General features: G+C 22.6%; 1 protein-coding gene and 1 long non-coding RNA gene across 6 annotated transcripts in view; one reads left to right on the top strand and one right to left on the bottom strand.

Annotated features, from left to right (window-relative positions):
• Positions 1-26,408, top strand: part of LOC122511646 — a 208,359-nt gene that overhangs the window by 87,055 nt on the left and 94,896 nt on the right. The window lies entirely within an intron of this gene.
• LOC122511643 overlaps positions 1-26,408 on the bottom strand; it is a 159,738-nt gene that overhangs the window by 39,016 nt on the left and 94,314 nt on the right. For all 5 annotated transcript variants that reach the window (XM_043627021.1, XM_043627020.1, XM_043627019.1 and 2 more), the window contains one exon: positions 19,244-19,393. In XM_043627021.1, the coding sequence (XP_043482956.1) occupies positions 19,244-19,393 (150 nt within the window). The remainder of the gene's footprint in view (positions 1-19,243; positions 19,394-26,408) is intronic.

The raw sequence follows: 26,408 nt of genomic DNA, 5'->3' as shown, positions 1-26,408 counted from the left end.
TCCGTTTCGTACCGAACAAAAAAGAAAAAAAACAGAATTGAAATGGAAAGAAAACCTTATTTGGAAAGGCATTAAGGAAATAAAATTTCTTGATTCACGACAAAAAAAGCAAAAAGAAAAATGATGATCGCATAATGCGGACAAGATCATTAGTCATTTAGAGTGCGAGCACGTGTCAAATACATTTGTTGGAGGAGTTTATTTTACACACATACAAATATATATTTATATGGTTCGATTGTTATTGGTATTGGTGTATAGATACAAATATTAGTGTAATTTTATTCACACCAGACAGTCATTTAACACGTTGGATATATAATATAATCGTGAGGTCTCTGACAATGATTGTATTGGTCAGTAATGAAGTCACTATATACATATCAGGGAACATGGTTTGATCGTCATTGTCATGAATAACATTGTAAAATGTTAGCCGCTATGTCAAGGAAAACTAAGTTACACTTTCAGAAATGTATATGTGTAATACACACACACAGTCTCGCAATTATTTTCTCTGTATATGTGCCACGTGTCATTTTGCATAGTGACTTTTCATCCTTTTTTATCATCCAACACTCTAGTGTGACTCTCTTTATCCGGCGATTATGCAAGAACGCAAGTTGCACTGTACTTCTATGCCAACTTTTTTTTGCAGCCAGTTCGGTGATGCTCTTTTGACAATTATTTTGTGCCGCACATTTTTAACTCACCCCACTTTATTTTTAATTTTACTCTTTAAATTTTTCATTTTAACTGTACTCTTTAAATCTTTTTGTTAAATTGCTACAAAAAGAAGTGTTTTGGAAAAATTTTCTTCTGTATTAAAAAAAAAAGTATTCTGAAAACAAATCTTTTGTTAAAAAGGTATTCTGAAGGCAAATCTTTTGTTGAAAAACAGGGTTGCCACAAAAAATTAATTTTCTTTTGCCCTAATTTCCAGACAAAATTTTGACTTTTTCCCTGACACAAATGAATATTCTGATTCTCGAATTGAAATCTTTTAAAATTCAAAAACTTTTAAGAATATTATTATAAAACATGAAGATAGCGAACACTCCGAGTCGAAGACTCGGAGTAATCGCTATCTTCTTGTTTTATAATAATTTAAATTTCTTAAAAATTTTTAAAAAAAATTAAATTATTTACAAAAATTTTAATAAAATCCTTCGCAAGAATTCAATTATTTTCATAAATAATAAAATTTATCACTGAAATTCAATTACTTTTAATAAAATTTTAATTGAATTATTCGAACTAATTGAATTATTATTCTTTTAAGGGAATTTGAACCATTATGACGTCACATATTTAGAACAAATGCTTTGGACAAACTGTGACGTCATAATGGTTCAAATGCCCTTAAATTTTCATTAAATTATTAAATAAAATTTCATTATTTAAAAAAATTAAATAAAATTTGATGCAAGAATTCAATTATTATTTTCATAAATAACAAACTCACCTCAGGATTTGAATAATTTTGAAATTCAATTCTCAAGAAAACTTTTTCAAAATAAATCAATTATTTCAAATATTTTAATAAAATTCTTTGAAAGAAATGAATTATTTTCTAAAATTTTGATGACATTTGTGTATAGGAATTAAATTATTTTCATAAATAAAAAAATTTATCGCAAGAATTCAATTATTTTAAATACATTTTTAATTGAATTATTTTAAATAATTTAATTATTCTTTTAAATTTTCATAAAATCATTCAAAATATTCAACTGTTTCAAAAAATTTAATAAAAATCGTTTTAAAAATTCTATTATTCTTATAAATAATAAAATAGTAAAATGTTTCCATAGGATTTAAATTATTTTTAATACAATTTTAAATGAATTCCTTGAAAAATTTAATTATTTTCAAACATTTTTTGCAAGAATTCAATTATATTTCAGAAATAATGAAATTCTGCGCTGAAACTCAAATATTTTCAAAATCTATTATTTTAATAAAATTTCCTCAAAGAATTCAATTATTTTCATAAATAATAGAGTTCTTCACAGGATTTCAATTATTTAAAAAGAATGTAATAAATATCGTTGCAAAAATTCAATTGTTTTCCTAAATAACAACATTCTTCACAGAATTTCAATTATTTAAAAAAAATGTAATAAAATTCGTAGCAAGAATTTCATTATTTTCATAAATAATAAAATAACTCTTCACAGGATTTCAATTATTTAAAAGAATTTTAATAAAATTCTTTGCGATGATATAATTTTTTTTCTAAATACTAAAATTTTTTACATCAGGATTTCAATTATTTTTAAAAAATTTAATAAAAGTTCGTCGCAAGACTTCAATTATTTTCCTAAATAATAAAATTCTTCTCAGGATTTCAATTATTTTTAATACACATTTTTATTAATTAAAAAAATTTTATTAAAATTCTTCTAAAGAAAGAAATGAACAATTATCAATTATTTTTAATTTTTTATCTGAAATTTTATCTGAAATTAATTTTTAAAACAATTTTTATTCGAAAATTCTACGAGAATTCAATTATTAAAATATAAAAATGAAAAAATTATTGAATAAATAAATTTTTAAATTGAATTCTCATAAAGAATTTTATAAACAAATTTTTAAATAATCGAATTTTTTCAACGAATTTTAATAAAATTTTCAAGAAGAATTATATTTTTCTAGGAGTTCGGTTAAAATTGTATTACAAATAATTGAAATTCTATTATGAGTTTTATTATTCATGAAAATAATTGAATGTTTGTAAAAACTTTTATTATTTGTGACAATAATTAAATTATTGCGAAAAAATTTATAAAAAAATTTGTAAATAGTTGAATTCCTGTGAAATGTTTATTATTCATAAAAATAATTGAATTTTGGAGAAGAATAATTTTATTATTTTTAAAGATAATTAAAATTTTGACTACAATTTTTTTAAATTTTTGAACAAAATTGAATTTTTGCAAATATTTCTAACTTCTTTAAAATACAATTTTTTTTAGTGTTTTTAACTAAAATTCTTCTATAAATCCATGATTTTTAATAATTAATTAAATATACATTAAAAAATAAAATAAAACCAATTATGAATTCTGCAAAATTAATTTTTTCCAGTACTTTAATAAAAATCCCTGACTTCTACCTGATTTCCCTGATCAATTCTACTTTCCCTAACTTTTCCCTGAATACCCTGAAGAAAATCTTTAAACATATCTTCTGCAAAGGAATTTTTTTGTAAAAAAAATTACAAAAGTTACATTTACATTTACAATTACAAAAAATTATACAAAAGTTTTTCAATAAAAATTTTTTTTGGAGATAATTATGCAAAAAAAAATTCTACAGTAAAAAAGTTCAGCAAAAGAAGTTTTTTGTAGAAAAAAAAATCTTTTGTAATAAAATTCTTCAGCAAAGGAAAACTTTAGTAAAAGTAGTTTTTTTAAAAAAAAATATCTTCTGCAGAAAGAATTTTTCTGTAAAAAAATTCGAGTATACTCACAAATTCTTCAACAACCAAAAATACTTTATGAAAAGAAGTTTTTTGAATAAGAACAAAAAAATCAATTTCGATATTAATTAAAATTTTCCACACCAATTTTTTTTTTAATTATCATTTTTACAATACCACTGGTTTTGTATTTTTTTTGTATTATCACTTCTTTTAACTTTTTTTCCTTTCCTTCCTCGAAAACCTCAGGAATGGATTATTATCCGCACAGTTTACTTGGTGTATTATATACCTCTAGGCTATCTGCATCATATGTCCTTGTTTTTTTTCAAATTATATCGAACTCTTCTTTTTCTCTTATAACAACTGATACAATTGTTAAAAGAACGTGCAATTTTTTTTTTCCCCTCTTATTTTTTAATATGTCCGGTATTCATGCATCCAATTGCTTGGAATAAACCTGTTTTTCAAGATCTTTTAGCTTCAAAGTGCAACATTTCATGTTACAAGAAATCTTCAAATGTACAAAATTGTTGAGATTGTTTTCAGAATATTTATTTAATATAGAATGCAAGAATTATTTATAATGTTCATTAATGTCATTGGCAATATAATTATATTTGTTGAAGAAAAAGAAATCTTTTCCAAAACGACTCACTCGTTAAAATTTAATTCAATAATTAAGATATGAAGAGAAAAATTATTTATTGAATGTAGTTATTTTTTATTTTTTGCATTCGAGTTTCTCTTGCTAATGGATTTATTTCGTCTTTTATTATGTTTTCTTCTTTGCCTTTAGTTTTGAATATTTTTTTGTTTTCTTTCTTCTTTTTTTTATTTTTTACTTACTTATTTCTTTCCTATTTTTTTTATTCTTTATTATAAAATTTATTGACTTAAAATTAAAATTTATTGATTGTTGTTATAATTATAAATTATTGTTCTAATTTCATTAACTAAATCTAAAGATAAAAATATTCCCTTTTGTCTAATCTAGCAGATAAAGTAGATCATTTAGAAATATTTAAAAAGAATGATACTTGAACTATTAATACAAAGAAGTAGATATCAATAAAAAAGATAAAGTTTTGTTATTTTTTTATTGTAAAAAAATTTTTGATAAAATAATCAATCAATCAGTAACTGAAGAAGGAAAATATATTTTCTTGAATTAAAAAAAAATATATATATATTTTGATTTCGAAAATATTTCAATTCATAAGAAAATTTGAGAGTAAAAATAAAAAATATAATTTCTTTAATTTAATTTATTTTTAAATAAACAAATTAGGAGAATTGTATTTAAAAACTAAATAAGATTGAATGCAATTAAAAATTAAGAATGCAATTAAAAAATAAATATGGAATTAAAAAAATTGAAATTAAGAAATTAATAAAATTAAAGAAATTATAATAAAAATTCTAAAAGTGAATAAAATTAAAGAAGTGAATGAAAGTAATGATAATGAATAAAATAAAGAAGGTAAATTAAAAAAGTAAACGGTCGCAAAAATAAAATTACATTGTAAATATAATACTTGTAAAATTATTATCTCGCCTTCTTTTATTAATTCTCTAATATATAAACGGCGGATTCCACAAGATTGAATTTTCCACTTCCGTGATCGGTTTAATTATTTATTTTATTAATTTTTTTTTGTCGATCTGTAACTCATCTACTAAATAACCTAGTCTCCATCTAAGATGTAGTAAATCTAGTTCTATTGCTGACTCTATTTTACAATGAGGTCTCTTTTTCTCTCTCCCTCTTTTCTCTCTCTCTCTCTCTTTATCTTTATCGCGCGCGCACGTTTCCTCCCCCCCCCTCCTCTCCCCATTTTCAATCTGTCTGTCACAGCATCCCTCTCTCTTCCTCTCATTACTAGACACGACTAATACTGCAAATTGCAACTGTGTTTGAAAAGTTACAAGTGCCACTCAACAGTGTGACTAGATATAGAATGTACAGTCGTAATCAAAAGTGCTTTTAAAATTCTAAAAGCGCTAATTTTCTCCGACACATGCGTTTACGCGTGACGTTAAAACGGAAACGAAATTGCAAATACCATCTGAATTATAAACGAATGAATAAAAAAAATAAAAAAAAAAAAAAATATGGACAAATAAATTCACGAGAACTCAATTCTAAAAACCAGTTTTTCCATTCCAGCCCAAAGATAATTATTCCGGAAAGCAATTATTCAGGGATTTTTTTTCTTGCACTGTTTTGTAAAATTTTTTTGTCGTTTTTTTATTTTTAATGAATATTAAATGATTGTTTCTGGACTTTTCTTTTTTTGGGAATTATTTTCTTTTTTTCTTTCTTTTTTCTTTCTTTCTTTCTTTTTTCCTTCTTTCTTTAATGAATTATTTATTTTATTTATTTATGAAATTATTTATTTATTTAATTATTTAATTTCTTTATTTATTTAATTATTTATTTCCTTTATTTATTTGTTTAATTATTTATTTTCTTTATTTATTTATTTACTTATTTTCTCTCATTATTTATTTTCTTCCTTTCCTTTTTTTTAAATTTCTTTTTCATTGTAACAACCATCTTTACAGAGTCATTAAACTATTAGTATTTCCTATATTTTATTTTCGTTATTTTCAATTTTTTTTTTCTTACTTTTCTTCTTTTTTCGATTTTCTGTTTTGCAAGTAATTTGACGTTTATTAATGTCTTTGCATGCGAAGAATATATTTTTTCTTGCCGCGGAATTAAAACTAATACTTTAAGTAATAATTTGCTACAAAAGAAACGACAGAGGGACTTCTTTTTAAAAAAGAAGAGGAAAAAAAAAATTTTTGTGTAGCGCGTATAATAGGTTGTGTAATTGAGCTGTAGATCATGCGATTCTGAAATCATTAGAGAAGAAATTGTTAGTTACATGAGAAGCAGCCAAGAGAATTATGTTGCGTGAAACTTATAGCAAAGAACTGACAACACGAAGGAGATAAAATTCTGTTCAAAAAAAAGAAAAAAAAAATGAAAGAAAGAAAAAAAAACTTATCTATAAATGATAAATCAGTTAATCAATAAATAAAGCAATAAAAGTAGTGTAATGTCAATTATAAAATAAGAAGAATAATTTTTTTTCTATTTATTCTTTCGGTATTGCACTCTGTCGATTCTTATTCGCAAACTTTCAGGAAATAATTTTTTTAATTTTCCATTTTTGAATTTTTTGCAAATATCCAAATTTTTTTCTATTGTATTCGTTTCATGAACGAAAAAATGAAAAATTGAAAAGTAAATGAGAAAATAATGAAAGTAGGAAAACAAGGAAATAACGAAAATAGAAAAATTGCAAAATACGAAAAAATAATAAAGAAAATAAAAAATTGCAAAATACGAAAAAATGATAAAGAAAATAAAATTAGAGAAGAAAAATATAAGAAAGTAATAAAGTAGTTAATAAAGAAAGAAAGAAAGTTGCAGTGACATGAAATTATATATTTTTTAAGGAAATATTTATTCGCAATGAAAAACAAAAAGTAAAAGCGAGAATAAAACGCGAAAAAAGTTGTACAAATATAGGAATTATTCTAATGTATAAATATACATCTCACGGGAAATGAATATTGTAAGGGTAAATAATAATTTTTCTTCCCCAATCAGTGTGAAACATTACAAATTCATGTAAGGATACAAGATAAATCCAAGTCACGCTACATTCAGGGAGTCCTAAAATTACTTGTTCGTAATATCGCGTGCAAACCACGAGAGAACAAGCAACATCCGTAAAAGTTAGCGATTATCTTCTCAAATGATTGGCTGTGAAAATATAGGGGGAATAGAAGAAAAATCCTGTCGTTTGAAACAAGAGAAGAGAAAACTGCATTTGAAACAAAAAAACCAAAAAAGAAAAAGAACAAACAAAAAAGAAAACGGAGAAAAAACACGATCTTCCAATTTGAAAATGTAAACTTTGTTATACAGATTAATCTCATCAATAGAGAAAGAGAGAAGTACAAAAAAAGGATGGAAACAGTGAGAGAGGAGAGGAATAAGAAAAAAAGGAAGAAGAAGAAAAAGAAAAAAAAAGAAAAATTGAAAACTAAAAATAGAAAAAAATTGAAGAGAGAAGAGAAAGAAAAAAATTGCGAGAGAAAAAAATAATAATCCAGAAGTTTTGACGAATTTGCAAGTGAAGGAAATATTTTCTAATAAAAATATTTTCTGAAATCATTGTTTGCAACGAGAGTTAAGAAATTTAAATTTCACATTTAGAAAATTTATAATTAATTTTCTTGATTGTGACAAAAATTGCAAAAAAATTATTGTAGTAAAAATTTAATTTGGACGAAGAAATGAATTAATTTCGTTCATATTTGAACGTTGAGAAATTTGGGATTGTAGAAAATGGAGGGAAGAAAAAATATAAAGAAGAAGAAAAACTATAAAGAAGAAAAAATAGAAACAAAAAAATTATAAAGAAGAAGAAAAACTATAAAGAAGAAAAAATAGAAACAAAAAAATTATAAAGAAAAAGAAAAAATACTTAGAAGAAGAAAAAAGAAACAAAAAAAATTGTAAAGAAGAAAAAATACAAAGAAGAAGACAAAGTATAAAGAAGAAAAAATACAAAGAATAAAAAAAAAAATTACAAAGAACTTGATATAGAGAAGAAACTACAAAGAACAAAAAAATGGAAACAAAAACTAGAAAAAATAGAAACCAAAAAAAAAACGAAGGTGTGATTTCATTAAACTTTCGGAATTCACTGGACCACACAGTGAAAAAAAGAGGAATCGAAAATTGCGACTTTCCGAATTGTGCATTCTAATTGGATGTTGGCACGAACGCTGTCAATCTGTCAGTTACTTACACGTCAGATATCAAGGTGAAATATTTAAATGCGCCCGCATTATATATGTTTGATATGATCACGATGGAGGAGACAGGAGCAAGTGATTAAATCGAGGGAGACAGGCGAGACGATCTGCTTCATTTTTTTTCTCATTTTTTTTTTTTTATTCCTAGCGTTATGGGATAAGAAAGGATTGTTAAAAAGATAATTGATTGTTCATGATGTGGCGCGATTTGTGGGTATCAGCTTGTGAAAATAAGGGGCATCATTATCACGTTCCATGCTGACAACACAACGTCTTCAGGACATCTGTCGATCAAATCGATATTTTTTTCTTTTTATAAATTATTCTTTTATATATAAATATTATAAACTTTATATCTACTGATTATGAAAAGAATTATGAAAAGTTGTTTACTGCATAATTTTTGCAAATAATTAGTTTTGAAAAACGTAAGTTTTCTTTTTTTTTTGGTGGTTAAAACGTAAAGAATGGAAAGTCAAATTAGCCATGTCGCTTTTTCGAATTTAAATTTAAAATTCGAAAAATTGGATGTAATTAATAATTTTTGTATCAATTTGACACCTTCGAGAAAATAGTGTACGCAATTGTCTGCGAATATTAGCATTTAGCAATTAGCACACATGCTGCACAATAAGGAAACGATGATCAATATCTGTTTGAAACGTTTGATTGCAATCTGTTACTATGTTTTGTACTATAATGATAGAAAAGATATTTCCGGTGACAACCTTGATCTGTCTCTGAACCTCTTTTATCAGTTTGCATTGTATGAAACTTTTGAATTTCAAAATTTATTTTCGTTTACAATTTACAAGTCGTCAGTTTCTTTTTTTTTTCCTTTTTGAAAATGAAACCAAAACTACAAATTTGTAGTTTAGATCAGGGTTGGTTGCCACAGGTCAGGGTAATCAGGGAATTTAGGGAAAAGTCAGGGATTTTTATGAAAGTACTGGAAAAAATTAAATTTGCAGGATTCATAATTAGTTTTTTATTTTTTAATACATATTTCATTAATTATTAAAAATCATGGATTTATAGAAGAATTTTAGTTAAAAACACTAAAAAAAATTGTATTTTAAAAAAGTTACAAATGTTTCCAAAAATTCAAATTTGTTCAAAAATTTAAAAAAATTCTAGTAAAAATTTCAATTATCTTCAAAAATAATAAAATTCTTCTCTAAAATTCAATTATTTTTATAAATAATAAACATTTCACAGAAATTCAACTATTTACAAATTTTTTATAAATTTTTTCGCAATAATTCAATTATTTTCGTAGATAATAAAAATTTTTACAAAGCTTTAATTATTCTCATGAATAATAAAACTCATAATAGAATTTTAATTATTTGTAAAACAATTTTAACGAAATTCCTCGAAAAATGTTATTCTTCTTGAAAATTTTATTAAAATTCGTGGAAAAAATTTGATTATTTAAAAATTTGTTGATAAAATTCTTTAAGAGAATTCAATTTTGAAAATTTTAGTATTTTGGAAAACAATTCAATTCTTGCAAATAATTTGATTACATTTCTTTTGAATAATGGAAATCCTGTGAAAAATTTTATTATTTATGAAAATAATTAAATTTTTGCAACGAATTTTATTACATTTTTTTTAAATAATTGAAATCCTGTGGAGAATTTTATTATTTAGGACAACAATTGAATTCTTGCAACGATATTTATTACATTTCTTTAAAATAATTGAATTTCTGTGAAGAATTTTATTATTTTAATGAAAATAATTAAATTCTTGCAACGAATTTTATTACATTTTTTTTAATAATTGAAATCCTGTGAAGAATTTTATTAATTAGGAAAACAATTGAATTCTTGCAACAATATTTATTACATTTTTTAAAGAATTGAAATCCTGTGAAGAATTTTATTATTTATGAAAATAATTGAATTCTTTCGAGAAATTTTATTAAAATAGTAGATTTTAAAAAAATTTGAATTTCAGCAAAGAATTTCATTATTTGTGAAATGTAATTGAATTCTTGCAAAAAATGTTTGAAAATAATTACATTTTTCGAGGTATTCATTTAAAATTGTATTAAAAATAATTTAAATCCTAGGAAAAATTTTACTATTTTATTATTTATGAGAATAATTGAATTCTTAAAACGATTTTTATTAAATTTTTTAAAACAATTGAATATTTCGAATAATTTTATGAAAATTTAAAAGAAGACTTCATTTATTTCGAATAATTCAATTAAAAATGTATTAAAAATAATTGAATTCTTGCAATGAATTTTTTTATATATGAAAATAATTTAATTCCTATACATAAATGCCATCAAAATTTTAGAAAATAATTCATTTCTTTTAAGGAATTTTATTAAAATATTTGAAATAATTGATTTCTTTCGAAAAAGTTTTCTTGAGAATTGAATTTCAAAGTAATTCAATTCTCGAGAAAAATTTATTATTTATTAAAATAATTGAATTCTTGCATCGAATTTTATTTAATTTTTTTAAATAATGGAATTTTATTTAATCATTTTATGAAAATTTAAAAGAATAATAATTCAATTATTTCGAATAATTTAATTAAAATTCTATTAAAAGTAATTGAATTTCTGTGATAAATTTTATTATTTATGAAAATAATTGAATTTTTTTGAGAAATTTTATTAAAATAGTAGATTTTGAAAATATTTGACTCGGAGTGCTCGATATCTTCATGTTTTATAATAATATTCTTAAAAGTTATTGAATTTCGAAAGGTTTAAATTTAAGAATCAGAATATTCTTTTGGGTCAGGGAAAAAATCAAAATTTTGTCTGGAAATCAGGGAAAAAGAAAATTAATTTTTTGTAGCAACCCTACAGATTTTGTTTTCAAAGATAAAGAAAAAGAAACTGACGACAAACTTGAGAATAAACGATTCTTATTTATTTTACATTGAAATTTAACTTTTGTTTTTAGTTTTCTTAATTTTTTTTTTCTTTTTGTGGCTAAAAAGTAAAGGATGGAATGTCAAATTATACAGCAATGTCTCTTTATTTTCTCGCGGCAGATAAACTTGTATTAATTTTATACGTACAACCTCCAAGTTAGATTTTACAGCTCTTCAAGTTTAACTGATGGCAATGATACTAAAACACGTTGGAACGCAACTTAACAATTTTTATGTCTTTATGTTTGAGACAGGACAATATTAAAAATGCTTCTTTTCCTCATTGAGGCATATTAAGCCATAATTGGAATTCTTCAACATTGGCAACAATGAATAAACATGCATTGATATTTTATGGGCGCACATTAATCTCATATTATGTTTTCTTCAGTTCGCTTCGCTTGTTTATTTATAGAAAAATACAGTACTCAAAAAAAAAGAAAAAAAAATTATTAAATTTTAATAGATATAATTTTAAAGTAGTAAATTTTGATAAAATCTATTGAAAATTGTTTCAAAGAGAAGAATTTTAGTAATACTTAGATTGTTGGAAAATTGTTAATAAAGTAACAAGTCGTAATTCAGCATTTATATAACAATTTTATAAGACACATCTAATTGCAGTGTAAGGAAAATGCTGACATTCTAAAAGAAGAAGAAGAAGAAAAATATAATCTCTCACTCGTCTTTTTACGCGAATTGATTACAAATGTTGAAGAAACAGAAAAGTGGTTTAATGTTAAAATTTATCTCCATTTGAAATCTGTAATTCAACTTATCATGTTAGAACAGTTTTTATCGAACTGAAAATGTATATGTAAACTATAGTTATGTAAGACACCTCGTGCCAACAGTGCATACAACCATTTAACTATTTATTTCCAACACATATATTTACTAATTTCCTATTTAATAATTTTTTTTTTCGAAAATATTCTTCTCGGTACAAAAGAAATATAAATTCCCATTAATCATTACCATATTCGAATATAATAATTTTTTTCTTACTTGGGAATTTTTAGTAGCAATTTTTAATTTTAATTCGCCAATGCGCATTTTTCATATTATAAATTATAATATTTTAATCTTAATTTAATAATATTCTCACAATAACATTTTTTTTGCATTTTATTTAAATATTTATTTTTAAAAATTATTCTATTTTTGAATGTAATTAAATTATAAAAAAAATGGAGTCAAGTTTAATTTTCTGACATCTACTTTGTTACTACTTTTTTGTCTTTAAGCCTTTTTTTTAAATTTATTATAAAGTACGAAGCCTGTAAATATAAAAAAGTTTTTGGGGGTTAAAATGAATTTCTCCACTTGAGAACACCAAGGTCACCACTAGGTGGCTGGTAAACTGCCATCTAGCGGTGACCTTGGCGTTCTCAGGTGAAGAGTAGCGTCTCCATATTGATTATTTCAATTTTTTTAGTCTTAGAATTAATTTCTTCTCTAAGTAAATTTTTATTTAAAATGGTAAGAAAAAGAAATTAAATTTATAAGAAATTAATTATTAGTTTTTTTTTTTATTAAGTCCTAGTAATTTAATTATAAAAATAGCTAAATTGTTAAATGAGGTGAAAAAAGACCCTGAAACCGAGACTCTTTTTAAAAATTTATTTATTTTTTTTTTCGATATTTATCGACTGTACTGAGTCTCAAATACTTATTCGGTAAATTCAATGAATCCTATGGCTGAAGAGAACGTTAACTTTCTACTTTCACCTTGAATTTAAAACTCGCTGTACCATATATATTTACAAAGTATAAGAAACTTAAAGACAATATTCTAAATTGTGTGACATGTATAATTTGCAAATACAATTTATACCTGTAACTACTTGTTTGTCATGTGTATATATATATGTATCAGAATATGTAAAAAATGGAAAAACAAATCTAGAATGTAAACTGTTTTTATTTATATATATGGAATGAGAAAAACACTTATGTAAATGAGGCTTTCACTTTTTAACAAACACTTGTTTACTTATTTGAAAAACAAATGTGTGTAAATAATCATTTAATTAAAGACTGCAGTTGTAAATTTCATTCAATTCAAATAATTATTGTTTCCTCCAGGAAGTGTGTAAATTAATTTTTTATGCATCAAAATCATTTTTTTAATGCTGTTTTTTGCAAACTGTTTTTTTTTTTTTGATAATTATTTTTTTGGTAACTATTTTCTTATAACAATTTTTTATAACTATTTTTTTATACGTCAATTAATTTTATATATATCAAAATAATTTTTTTAAAATCTATTTTTTTTAAACTGCTTTTTCGTTAAATATATTTTTGTTAACTATTTTCTTGTTAAATATTTTTCTGTCAAGTATTTTTTTTAAGTAACTATTTTTTTGTTGACAATTTTTTTGTTACGTATTTTTTTGTTAACTATTTTTTTTGTAAATGAAAATATTTTTTTTTAAATATTAAACTATTTACTGTAACGATAGGAATAGTTTCTTTAAAAGAAAAAATTTTTTAGTAAATATTGAACTATTTTCTATAAAACAAAACTGTAAAAATAAAACAGATTAACGAAAAAGAGTTTAATATTTACAAAAAATATTGTTTTTTGCAGAAATCAGTTTTTTTAAAAATATTTTTACAGTAAATAATTTATTTATAGTAAAATATTTTCATAAAAAATAGTTTTGAATAATAATATTTGAATAATAATTTTTTTAATAAAAAAAACTACATTCCATGGTTTACAATTTTCTCAAGAAAAAATTTCTGTAAAAGACTAGAATAATAAAATAAAGTAAAAAATAAAACTAAAAAATGAAAAGTAACTAAAAATTGGAAGCTATGAACAGTAGAATAAATATTTTTAAAAAATTGCTATATAAAGAATTTAAAAAATAAAAAACATTTAGAAAATAAAATAAAATAGAAAATATAATAGAAAAAGTAATTTTAGTTTGAAATTAATAAATAACGCGAATTAAATTTATACTAAATATAAAAAAAAACTATAGTTTGCATAATAATATTCAGAATTAGATCAAAAATTTTCACTCGATACTGTACTTTTTATTGGTTTACATATCTGAAAGAAACTATGTATGGTGAACTTTCACCCTATGTTTTGCAATCAAGCTATCGAGTCAGCGAAAGATTAATAGCTGACCAATTAACCTTTGTCATGTTTCATTAACGAAATAATCAGCTCCATTGAAATGTCGATGCGGCCATGCTTACATTAAACATTTTCGGTGAAGGAAAATTTCATGATTCGTGTACAAAAGAAAAAAAGAAAGAGATAAATTATTTTTTTGCACTATTTGCCAATTTCTCTCGAATATTTTTAAAACATTTTCTACCTTCGACTAAATATTTTTTAAACCCTAGTAACTGTCTTTAAGCTATTTTTTTAAACTAGTAATTTTTGTAAATTTGATTTTTTCAACTCAAATTATTTTATTTATTATTATAAGAGTCATTTTTTTAAAAGACTAGTAAATATTTTTTAAAGTAGGGAATTTTTTAAATAAATTTTTTTTGAAACTAGTTATTATTCGAAACTTGTTTTTTTCAAATAATTATTTTATACTTGTGGAGTAATTTTTTTAAAAGTGGTAAATATTTTTCAAAATAGTAAATTTTTAACTTCTTTTTTGAAACTAGTAATTTTTTTAACTAAATTTTTTTAAAACTAGTAATTTTAGTAAACTTGATTTTTTCAAATCAAATTATTTTATTTATTGTTTATTATTTTTAGAGTCATTTTTTTAAAAGACTAGTAAATATTTTTTAAACTAGTAAATTTTTTAACTACTTTTTTTAAGCTAGTAATTTTTTTAACTAAATTTTGTTTAAACTAGTAAATTTTTTAACTACTTTTTTTAAGCTAGTAATTTTTTTAACTAAATTTTGTTTAAACTAGTAATTTTTTCAACTAAATTTGGTTAAAATTAGTAATTTTTTTAATGAAATATTTTTTAACTACCTTTTTTTAAAGTAGTAATTTTTTTAACTAAATTTTGTTTAAACTAGTAATTTTTTCAACTAAATTTGGTTAAAACTAGTAATTTTTTTAACTACCTTTTTTTAAACTATTAATTTTGTTAATTATATTTTTTTAAACTATTAATTTTGAACTAAATTTTTGTCTAACCATTCATTTTTTTAACTAAGTTTTTTTTAAATCATTTGGTTTAAAAAACTGACTAGTTTTTTAAACCAAATATTTTTTAAACTAGTAAATTTTCAAAACCAAATTTTTTTCAACGAATCTTCTTTTTCACCAGAAAAACAATTTTTTTTCAAAGTATATTTTTTCCAACCACTCATTTTTTTCAATCCAAATTTTTTTTACACCAATAATTCTTTTAAATAAATTCTTTTTAATTACTAGGTAAATTTTTATAAAACTGTTTTTTTAAACTAAATTTCTCCTAGTAATTTTCGTTGAGTATTAATTAAATATTTTTTAAACTAGTCAATTTTTTCTCTAAACCAGTTAAAAAAAAAATTTACACAGTAAAAAAAAGGGGAATCAACTTGCGGAGAGAATATTAATTGTTAAAAAAAGAAAATGAAAAATTCGGTATTGAAAAAAAGTTTCAACACCTTTATAATAAAGAATAATGAAGTATGATATTATGACAAGAGGGTGAAGTTCATCGATTATACTCTCGGTGTAGTAGCTTAAGCGATTTATAATGACTACTCGGCGCAAACAGAAGTCGAGTAGGTGATTATTTAACAAATTAAGTATCATCCTTTTTCACGCGCCTAATATATTCATTACACCCTGAATTATATACAATATAGAGTTCATATTTTATATGAAAAAAGGTGCGAATTTTTTTTCTCACCGATTTTTTATTTTCTTACGCATTCATTTAATTTATTTAATTTGTAAACGGGACAAAAGTCCTATTATTAAAGAAATTGTTGAAAGTATTATTTAAATTATATTTATATTATAAATATATTAATATAATTATAATTAAGGAATAATTATAATTATATTAATATTATAAATATATTAATATAATTATATTAATATTATTAGTATATTAATATTATAAATATATTAAAATTACAAATAAATTAAATTATTATATTATATTTTAATTAATATTCTAATATTAAAACTATTTTAATAGTTTAACTAGTAGTTTATTAAATATAAAACTAATAGCTTAACCACGATAGTTAGTAGTATAAATATTAATATTAAAACCAGATTTATAATTATACCCTTGAAGATTGTATAATTTTTTTTTATCGTGATTTTATAATTTAATTTGGAAAATATATTATAGAATTTTAATTTTGTTGAGTAAGCACAGAGTTGGCAGATTGGTTATGACCGCACATTTTCTAAACGACTGTCGTTAAAATCATTTATGGTGAGCTTGCGTGGTCTTGTTCATGACGTTTCCACATGTCCCGATCGTCGTATAGATTACGACTCAAACTTTACTATATACATATATTTTACCCTCGATTTTTCCTCTAGAAGCATTGCATGCATTGCCAGTAAACAAAAAAAAAAAAAATATTATTTGCCCAGAAAAAGAAAACTGAACATGGAAAAAAATTTAATTATTAATTATTTGATTTCAAGAAAATATTTTTTCCATGAATAAATAAAACTTGAAAAAGTAAAAGTATTATTAAAAAATATTATTAAAATAATATTAAAAAATAATAATAAAAAATAATATTAAAAAAGAATACTGGAAAATAACATTAAAAAATATTACAATAATGAAATATTAAAATAATGCACTGAAAAAAAATTTATTTGATTCAAATAATAACTTGACTATTATATAAATTAAATATTTACATGAATCAAATAATTTTTTTTTCAGTGCGTATAAAAATAGAATCAGAAAAATGAATTTTTGAAAATTACAGGATGTAAAAATAAAAAAAAGTATATACAGTGAGTTTTATTTATAAGAAAGTTATTAGTAGAATATTTGCGAATACGAAGAAAATTGAAATTTATTTTTAATTTTCTTATATAATATATAGTAACTTCAAGTCGGGAAAATATGCAAATAATTTAAGTATTAAGGTGAATAAGACAATTTTGGCATTTCTCCAATTTCTGCATTAGTGTAAATGTCAAAAAGAGATAATTCGCAAGATTTTCAAATCTAAAAGGTATTAATAAACATATTTTTCATCCACCCTAAAGTCGCAAATTTGTTTCAATTTCTATTAAATGATTTTGAATAAATATGTACTGAGGAAAAAAGTGTTTTGACTAAAAATTAAAATGCAAAATTAGTAAAGGAAAAATAATACATAATAACAAAAAATTAAAATTAAAATAAAACATAAATAAAAATAATAATTAAAAAAACAATAAATAAAAATGATAATCAAAAAAACAATAAATAAATAATAAGAATTAAAAAAATAATAACTAAATAATAATAATTAATAAAAAATAGTAAACAATAATAATAATATTATTATTAATAATAAATAATAATACAAAAATTATATTGAACAGTAAAAAAATGTATTATTAAAAAAAATTCTATTGTATGGATTTCCTAATAAAAAAAGCTGCCTAGCTTTGATTTCAAATAACAAAAAACAACAATGAATCGATTTTTAGGACTTTATTTTTTTTCTCAAGTAAAAATCAAAATAAAATTACCTTTCCTATGTGCGAATTGGTTTATTTTCCCGAAAATTCATTCTTCATAGTCAAGGAGACTCGTATTGTGCGTGAATTAAATTTTTATACACTATATCATAAATTAAAACAAAGAAAAAATATTCAAATGCCAATGACTATAAATGCCGATCGCGTGTAGTTTTTCGTTTTAGGAACTTTTCACCGTCTCAAGAACGCGGCACAAAAATTCTTGCGCGGACTATATATATACATACAGAGTAAAATAATTATTTACACAGCAACGAATTTTTGCAAAAGAATAAAAGAACTCTCGTACTGAATACTAAAATTTTAATTTAATTTAATTTTTAATTAAAATTAATTAACCCCCCCCCATGTTGTTTTCTTAATCTTCCTTTGATAATTGTATTCGCCATTTTTAATCTTCATTGATGATCTTCATTTTGATGAGCAGTGGACATCGACAATTTTTTTTAAAACTTTCAGCCGATATTGCAAATTAAAAAATTCCTATAAATATTTTTTGGGAAAATTTTATCAGAGAAATAATTTTAATTTCTTTTTGAAGATTATTTTAATTTTAAATTAAGAATTTTTAATTTTTAATTTCTGAATTTTAAAGGTAAAATTAATAATTTTTAATTTAAATTAATAATTTATTTTTTTTTCTAAATCTTCAAGTTGAAATTTCTCACTTTTGTGTCTATTAAATATATTTCGATAAATTACGAGTAAAATAAGCGTTTTGTAAAATTAACATTTTTTAAAAATTGATTCTTTTAATAATTTTTGATTAAAAATTTTTTATGACAGAAATTATCACAGACATTTTAGTTAATAGTGACTAAATTTTTTTTGACTAGATTTTTAATATTGTTTTTTGAATTTAATGGAAATGTTTGATCTTACAAATGACACCATCTTATAGCTGAGGAAAAAAAGGGAACAATTATCATTTTTTGCAATAGTAAATTTTGAGAACTTAGTTAAATTGATATTATTTCTATTAATACTTTTTAGAATAAAATTAATTTCGAAAATTTTATCAATTTTTAAAAAAAACACCTTTTTGTTGTAAAATTTTTAACAAAGTTGAAAATCGAAAATTTGAAAGTATTTGCAAATTAAATTAAAAGTATTTGGAATTAAACATATATAATTACAACAGACAGAAAACGTGACAAAATAAAAAAAATTATTTTAACACAATATTGTCTTTTTATCATTAAGGAAGTATAGTAATTACTTTTTTTTGACGTAATTGATAAAGAATACTTGAACTTTTATCATTTTTGTAACATTAGCTTTATGAAAAAGTAGTGAAAAATTTACAATTATTATAAATTTATATTTTTCACATTTTAACAACAGAAAGGGTTTTTTTAAATATTGAATTTAATATGAAAGACAAAATAATAGAAATAAAATACAAAACTTACCGTTCACGATCCTCATTATCGTTTCTTTCATGTTTACATTCGAGTCTTTTATTATAACGTACATTAACGTCAAATGTAGTGCGTCCCAGGAAAACCCAAAATGCTTGAAAAATTCCACACCGTGCGTGAGAAGCATTTCAATTCCAACGTCTGAAACAAAAACAAAAAGAAATTTTAATTAATTTTAATTTTTAATCATATCGTTTTATTTATAGTATTTATTTTTATTATTTATTTAGAAATTCAATTATTTTTAAAAAGTTCCCTCAATTTAGTGATTTTTAATGTTTACTATTTTAATGAAATTCTCCGAAAAAATTCAATTATTTAAAAAAATTTGTAATGAAATTCTACGCAAACATTTTATTATTATCATAATTAATAAATAATAAATATTACACAGGAATTCAATTATTTACAATTTTTTTTATAAATTTCTTCGCAATAATTCAATTATTTTCATAAATACTAAAACTCATTGCAGAATTTCAATTATTTTCAAAAGTAATAGAATTCTTTTCCTTCAGAATATACTTTTTCAGGGTTGCCACAGGTCAGGAAAATCAGGGAAAAGTAAGGGATTTTTATTAAACTGGAAAAAAATGTGCAGGATTCATAATTAGTTTTGTTTCATTTTTTAATATATATTTAATTAATTATTAAAAATCATACATTTAAAAAATTGTATTTTAGAGAAGTTACAAATCTTTGCAAAAATTCGATTTTTTCAAAAATTTTAAAAATTTCTAGTCAAAATTTCAATTATCTTAAAAAATAATAAAACTCTTCTCCAAAATTCAATTATTTTTATAAATAATAAACAATTCACAGGAATTCAACTATTTACAAATTTTTTATAAATTTTTTAGCAATAATTCAATTATTTTCATAAATAATAAAAGTTTTTACAAAGATTCAATTATTTTCATGAATAATAAAACTCATCATAGAATTTGAAATATTTCTAATACAATTTTAACCGAATTCCTCGAAAACTGCTGCAATTCTTCTTGAAAATTTTATTCAAATTCGTTGAAAAAATTCGATTTTTTAAAAATTTGTTGATAAAATTCTTTATGAGAATTCAAATTTGAAAAAAATTCATTTATTCAATAATTTTTTCATTTTTTTATTTAAATAATTGAATTCTCGTAGAATTTTCTAATAAAAATTGTTTTAAAAATGAATTTCAGATGAAATTTCAGATAAAAAATTAAAAATAATTGATAATTGTTCAATTATTTCTATCGAAAAATTTTAATAAAATTTTTTTAATCAATTACATTTTTTGAAGAATTTACTTAAAATTGTATTAAAAATAATTGAAACTCTGAGAAGAATTTTATTATTTAGGAAAATAATTGAAGTCTTGCAACGAACTTTTATTACATTTTTTAAAAATAATTGAAATCCTTTAAAAAATTTTAGTATTTAGGAAAATAATTGAATTCTTGCAAAGAATTTTATTACATTTCTTTTAAATAATTGAAATGCTGTGAAGAATTTTATTATTTAGGAAAATAATTGAATTCTTGCAACGAATTTTCATTATATTTTTTTTTAAATAATTGAAATCCTGTAAAGAATTTTATTATTTAGGAAAACAATTGAATTCTTGCAACAATATTTATTACATTTCTATTAAATAATTGAAATCCTGTGAAGAATTTTATTATTTATGAAAATAATTGAATTCTTTTGAGAAATTTTATTAAAACAGTAGATTTTGAAAATATTTGAATTTCAGCGAAGAATTTAATTATTTGTGAAATGTAATTGAATTCTTGCAAAAAATGCTTGAAAATAATTACATTTTTCGAGGCAATCATTTAAAATTGTATTAAAAATAATTTAAATCCTAGGAAAAATTTTATTACTTTATTATTTATGAGAATAATTAAATTCTTAAAACGATTTTTATTAAATTTTTTAAAACAATTGAATATTTCGAATAATTTTATGAAAATTTAAAAGAAGACTTCATTTATTTCGAATAATTGAATTAAAAATGTATTAAAAATAATTGAATTCTTGCAATGAATTTTTTTATATATGAAAATAATTTAATTCCTATACATAAATGCCATCAAAATTTTAGAAAATAATTCATTTCTTTTAAGGAATTTTATTAAAATATTTGAAATAATTGATTTCTTTCGAAAAAGTTTTCTTGAGAATTGAATTTCAAAGTAATTCAATTCTCGAGAAAAATTTATTATTTATTAAAATAATTGAATTCTTGCATCAAATTTTATTTAATTTTTTTAAATAATGGAATTTTATTTAATCATTTTATGAAAATTTGAAAGAATAATAATTCAATTATTTCGAATAATTTCATAAAATTCTATTAAAAGTAATTGAATTCCTGAGACAAATTATATTATTTATGAAAATTGAATTGAATTGAATTCTTTCAAGAAATGTTTGAAAATAATTATATTTTTCGAGGAATTCATTTAAAATTGTATTAAAAATAATTTAAATCCTAGGAAAAATTTTATTATTTATGATAATAATTGAATTCTTACAACAAATTTTATTACATTTTGTTAAATAATTGAATTAATGCGATAAATTGTATTACTTATAAAAATAATTGAATTTATGCGAAGGATTTTATTAAAATTTTTGTGAATAATTTAATTTTTTTGTTGAAAAATGTTATAGAAATTTAAATGATTATAAAACATGAAGACAGCGATTACTCCGAGTCTTCGACTCGGAGTGCTCGATATCTTCATGGTTTATAATAATATTTTTAAAAGTTATTGAATTTCAAAAGGTTTAAATTTGAAAATCAGAATATTCTTTTTGGGTCAGGAAAAAAGTGAAAATTTTGTCTGGAAATCAGGGAAAAACGAAATTAAATTTTTGTGGCAACCCTGTTTAATTAAATATTCAGGAACAAATCAGGGCAAAGTAAACACAACGCCAGGAACCATTTTTTTTTCGTTATTTCTTACACGAGAATAAATCAAGGTGCGATTATTACATCACTGGAACTAGAAGAATAACAGTAATTTTTTTCCCTGTAAATGTTTTATAAAGCAATTGATAAAGTGAACGTCGAATAAATATAAAGAAACCACGTGTAAATTATAAAAAAAAAAATAATTCACCCTACAATTTGCATGTGACCGAAAAATTCTTGTCCCTAAAACTTAGAATCAGAAACAACCAATCCCGAGTTTGCGTTTATCGATCAGAATCATCAGTGGCGCGCACCACTCTTGTGTCTATATAGAATGTTAAACGGGGACAATAATTTTCCAGCTTCTTATGACATGATATATTAGGCATTTACGAGAGCCAATGGTTGAAGAGGTTGGAGGAAGTGTAGAAACGCCCACTGGGGAACTCGGGGAACGTTTTAAAAAAAAATGAAAATGGCCACCTCGCAATAGACAACGCAAGGGATAGGGTCAGGTGCGCGCGGCGTCGCGACGCCAATCCGTCGGGTACCACCTTTTCCATTTTGCTGCCGGCAGGTAAAGAGAGAGAGAAAGAGAGAAAGGCCGTGGATAGCGTGTCATAGACACGAGAAAGAAGGTCGACATTATATATATATAAAGTCATGAGAGGGAATGAGATGGAATGAAAAAAGGTAGAACTGGAAAGGGTGTGTGGAGGAGAAAGAGAGAGAGGGGGGGTTGCCAGGAGAGAGAGGAGTGAGTTTGGTGGGTGGAAAAGCAGCAACGGAATCCCCTACAATTCCATTTGGTTCTCTTCTGTCCTCTTCACGGGCGTTAGAGTCTCTTTAGTCGCCATTTTGTTGCTCATACATTACAAGTAGCGTTTTTTTTCTACTTTTTTTTTGCTATTTAGCGATGGACGGGTGGAAATTTTCCCCCAATTTGACCTATTAAAAAGTGGGGCCAGAACGAGGCGCTTGATGGAAAATTGGAAAACTTGTCAGGTCCCTACTGAAGCCCTATTTCAAGTAGGGTGAATTTCTTATCTCTTATCTGTAAATTTAAAATATATTTTACGCTAGATTTTTTTTTAATTCAAATTACATTAAATTTTTTAAATTGAATAAATTAACAACTTTAGCAAAGGCCTAACAAGTTTTCCTGGTTTTAGGCTAGCCCTTTGTTATGTAAAAATCATTTTCATTCATTTTTCTCATTTTAAGTCCAATTACAGCTAAAAAACATTACATTTGTTCAAATGTTGTCTTAATTTTGAAATTCGTCTATCAAGTAATAAATAAAGAGGGTTTCCCAAGCCAGGGAAGTCAGAAAATTTAGGGAAAAGTCGGGGAACGTAGAATTGGTCAGGGAAATCAAGGAAAAGTCAAAGATTTTTATTAAAAATACTGGAAAAAATTAAATTTTTGGAATTCATAAGAAAATACTGAATTTTGGTGTCTTTTTTGATTTGCCTCATAAACTAAGAAATAAACTATGAAATTTCTTATTCCAGACAATAATTTCTTTTTACATAACTTAATTCTTCAGGAACTATCATAAAATTATTACTTAGAACTTATTGAATAAATTATTTTACTTAAATATTTCATAATTGAAATATGAGACATAAATAAATAATTAATTGAATTTTTAAAGAGTTCAGTATACAATTTTTATAAATATTAGATCAACTTCAAGAGGTTTTAATTTAAAATTTTAGAAAATCTCAATTTTTAATGAATTAAGTATAGAAATTTTAAAGAACTTATATTTTTGAAAAATTTTAAGAATTCAAATTCTTCTGAAAATAGTTAAATTTTTTTAATATGTATTTAATTAATTATTAAAAATAATATATTTATAGAAGAATTTTAGTTAGAAACACTAAAAAAATGAATTTTTGAGAAGTTACAAATGATTGCAGAAATTCAATTACGTTCAAAACTTTAAAAAATTATCGTCAAAATTTCAATTATCTTCAAAAGTAATAAAATTCTTCTTCAAAATTCAATTATTTTCAAAAATTTAGATAAAATTCTAAGCAAACATTTAATTATTTTCATAAGTAATGAAAATTTCACAGGAATTCATTTATTTGCAAATTTTTTATTAATTTCTTTGCTAAAATTCAATTATTTTCACAAATAATAAAATTTTTTGTTGGAAATTCTATTATTTTCAGAAATAATAAAAGTCACGCCAGAATTTCAATTATTTTTAATACAATTTTAATCGAGCTCCTCGAAAAAATTAATTATTCTTAAAAATTTATTAAAATTTGCCAAATGAATTCAATTAATTAAAAATTTGTTGATAAAATTTTTTATGAGAATTCAATTTTAAGAAACATTTAATTATTCAATAAATTATTTATTTTTGGTTTTTAAATAATTGAATTCTAGTAGAATTTTCTAATGGTAAAAATCTAATTGAAAATTTGTTCCTAAAATTCTCTATGAAAATTGAATTTTAAAAAACATTTAATTATTCATAAAATTATTTATTTTTCTATTTAAATAATTGAATTTTCGTAGAATTTTCTATTAAAAATTGATTTAAAAATGAATTTCAGTTAAAATTCTAGACAAAAGTACAAAAACTTGTGTAATTTTACCTAAAAATTTTTGGGTATTTTTTCCAAAACTTTTATAAAAGATACCAAAATGTTTGTATTTTTACCCAAAACCTTTTAGGTATTTCTTCCAAAATTTTTGGGTAAAATCACTAAAACTCTTGTGCATTTTTACCTAAAACTTAATAGGAATTTTTTCAAGAAATTTTGGGTAAAACTTCCAAAGATCTTGTGTATTTTTACCCACAAATTCTTGGTGTAAATTACTTTCAAAACATTTTTGGTTAAATTATCCCAAAAATTTTTTACAGTGTACTTTTATCTATGAATTCTGTAAAATTATTTTTTTTTATAAAGTTTAATTTAATTTCTTTGAAATGATTTAAAGTTTTTTATTTTTTAAAGCATTTTGAATTGAAAAATTTGCGAATAATTGAAATTTTCTAAAATTTACAATTTTTTGTTACTAAATTTGTACATTTTGCTATTTTTTTTACCAAAAGATTGTAACGAAATAATTGCTAGTATACTATTTTCAGTACTAATTACTATTTATAAAATAAAAATAGTACCTAATTAAATAGTTGCGTATGATGTTGAAAAAATTTTTTTGTATTCGTTATTTTATTTGAATAAAAATTCTGAATCGAAATTGAAACTAAAAGATTTTTATAATTCAAATGCGGTGAAAAATTGTCGCCTCGCTCGGTAATATAAGATTTTGATAGTAAATCAAGACCCATTCATTTCCTCTTGATGACAAAGTTATCAAAAGAATGAATAAACATCTCGGGTGGTCCGCTTATTCTCAAACGGAACCATTCTTCTTTTCTTATCTAATCGTATAAGTTTTCGATTAGCTTTCTCGAAAAGCTACCTCTTATCTTATACTTTTTTTTTAAACTTTCGCACAAATGCAACAATTTTTTTTTTGTTGACTTTTTTCAATGTCTAAGTCCATTATTTTCGTCGTAGAAATTCTTTTTGCAATATTTTACTCGATAGTAGAAAAATATTGCAAAAAATAAATATTTAAAATAAAATTGAGAAAATAGAACCTAAAATCAAAATTAGGAGGAAAAAAATTTAAATTCTCTTAAATTTTTTAGTGTTCTAATAATTTTTGATTTTCAACGTTGTGTATAGTGATTGATCCTTTTTACCACATCCGGAAATAATTCACTATTTGCGTGTCAAACACCAGCAATAGAAACTTGTTTTTCTTGTTTTTTTTTCTCTCTCTCTCTCTCACTTTTTTTTTAATACACACATTTCCAAATTTCTCGTCGGACTTTGCCAATTTAACCTCAGGCTTGTATTTTGTTGTATACATGTATATATATTCTAACAGCAAAAATAACAGGTGTTCTTTCCTGTCTTTTGAGCTTTGTACATAAATATGCGGTTTTTTGCACATTGTGCATAAGAGTGTTACTAATACTTTCTTTTCTTCTCAAAATGTTACAGTTGCAAAGAGTACAATTTACGAAATACAAAAGTACCACAATTTACATCCAGAAGGTGCTACAAAATAAAAAATTTACCAAAGCACGCAATGTTGCACTGTATATAACTAAGTTTCACTCTTTTATTTTTTTTTTATTTTACCAGAGAAGAAAGAAAACCGGAAAAAGTTTTACAAATTTTTTTTTGCCGAAAATAATAGAATTTATTATGG

This window comes from Leptopilina heterotoma, unplaced genomic scaffold (genome assembly GCF_015476425.1).
Source record: "Leptopilina heterotoma isolate Lh14 unplaced genomic scaffold, ASM1547642v1 Lhet_88, whole genome shotgun sequence".
Lineage (NCBI taxonomy): Eukaryota > Metazoa > Arthropoda > Insecta > Hymenoptera > Figitidae > Leptopilina > Leptopilina heterotoma.
This window is presented reverse-complemented; position numbering and strand designations above follow the sequence as displayed.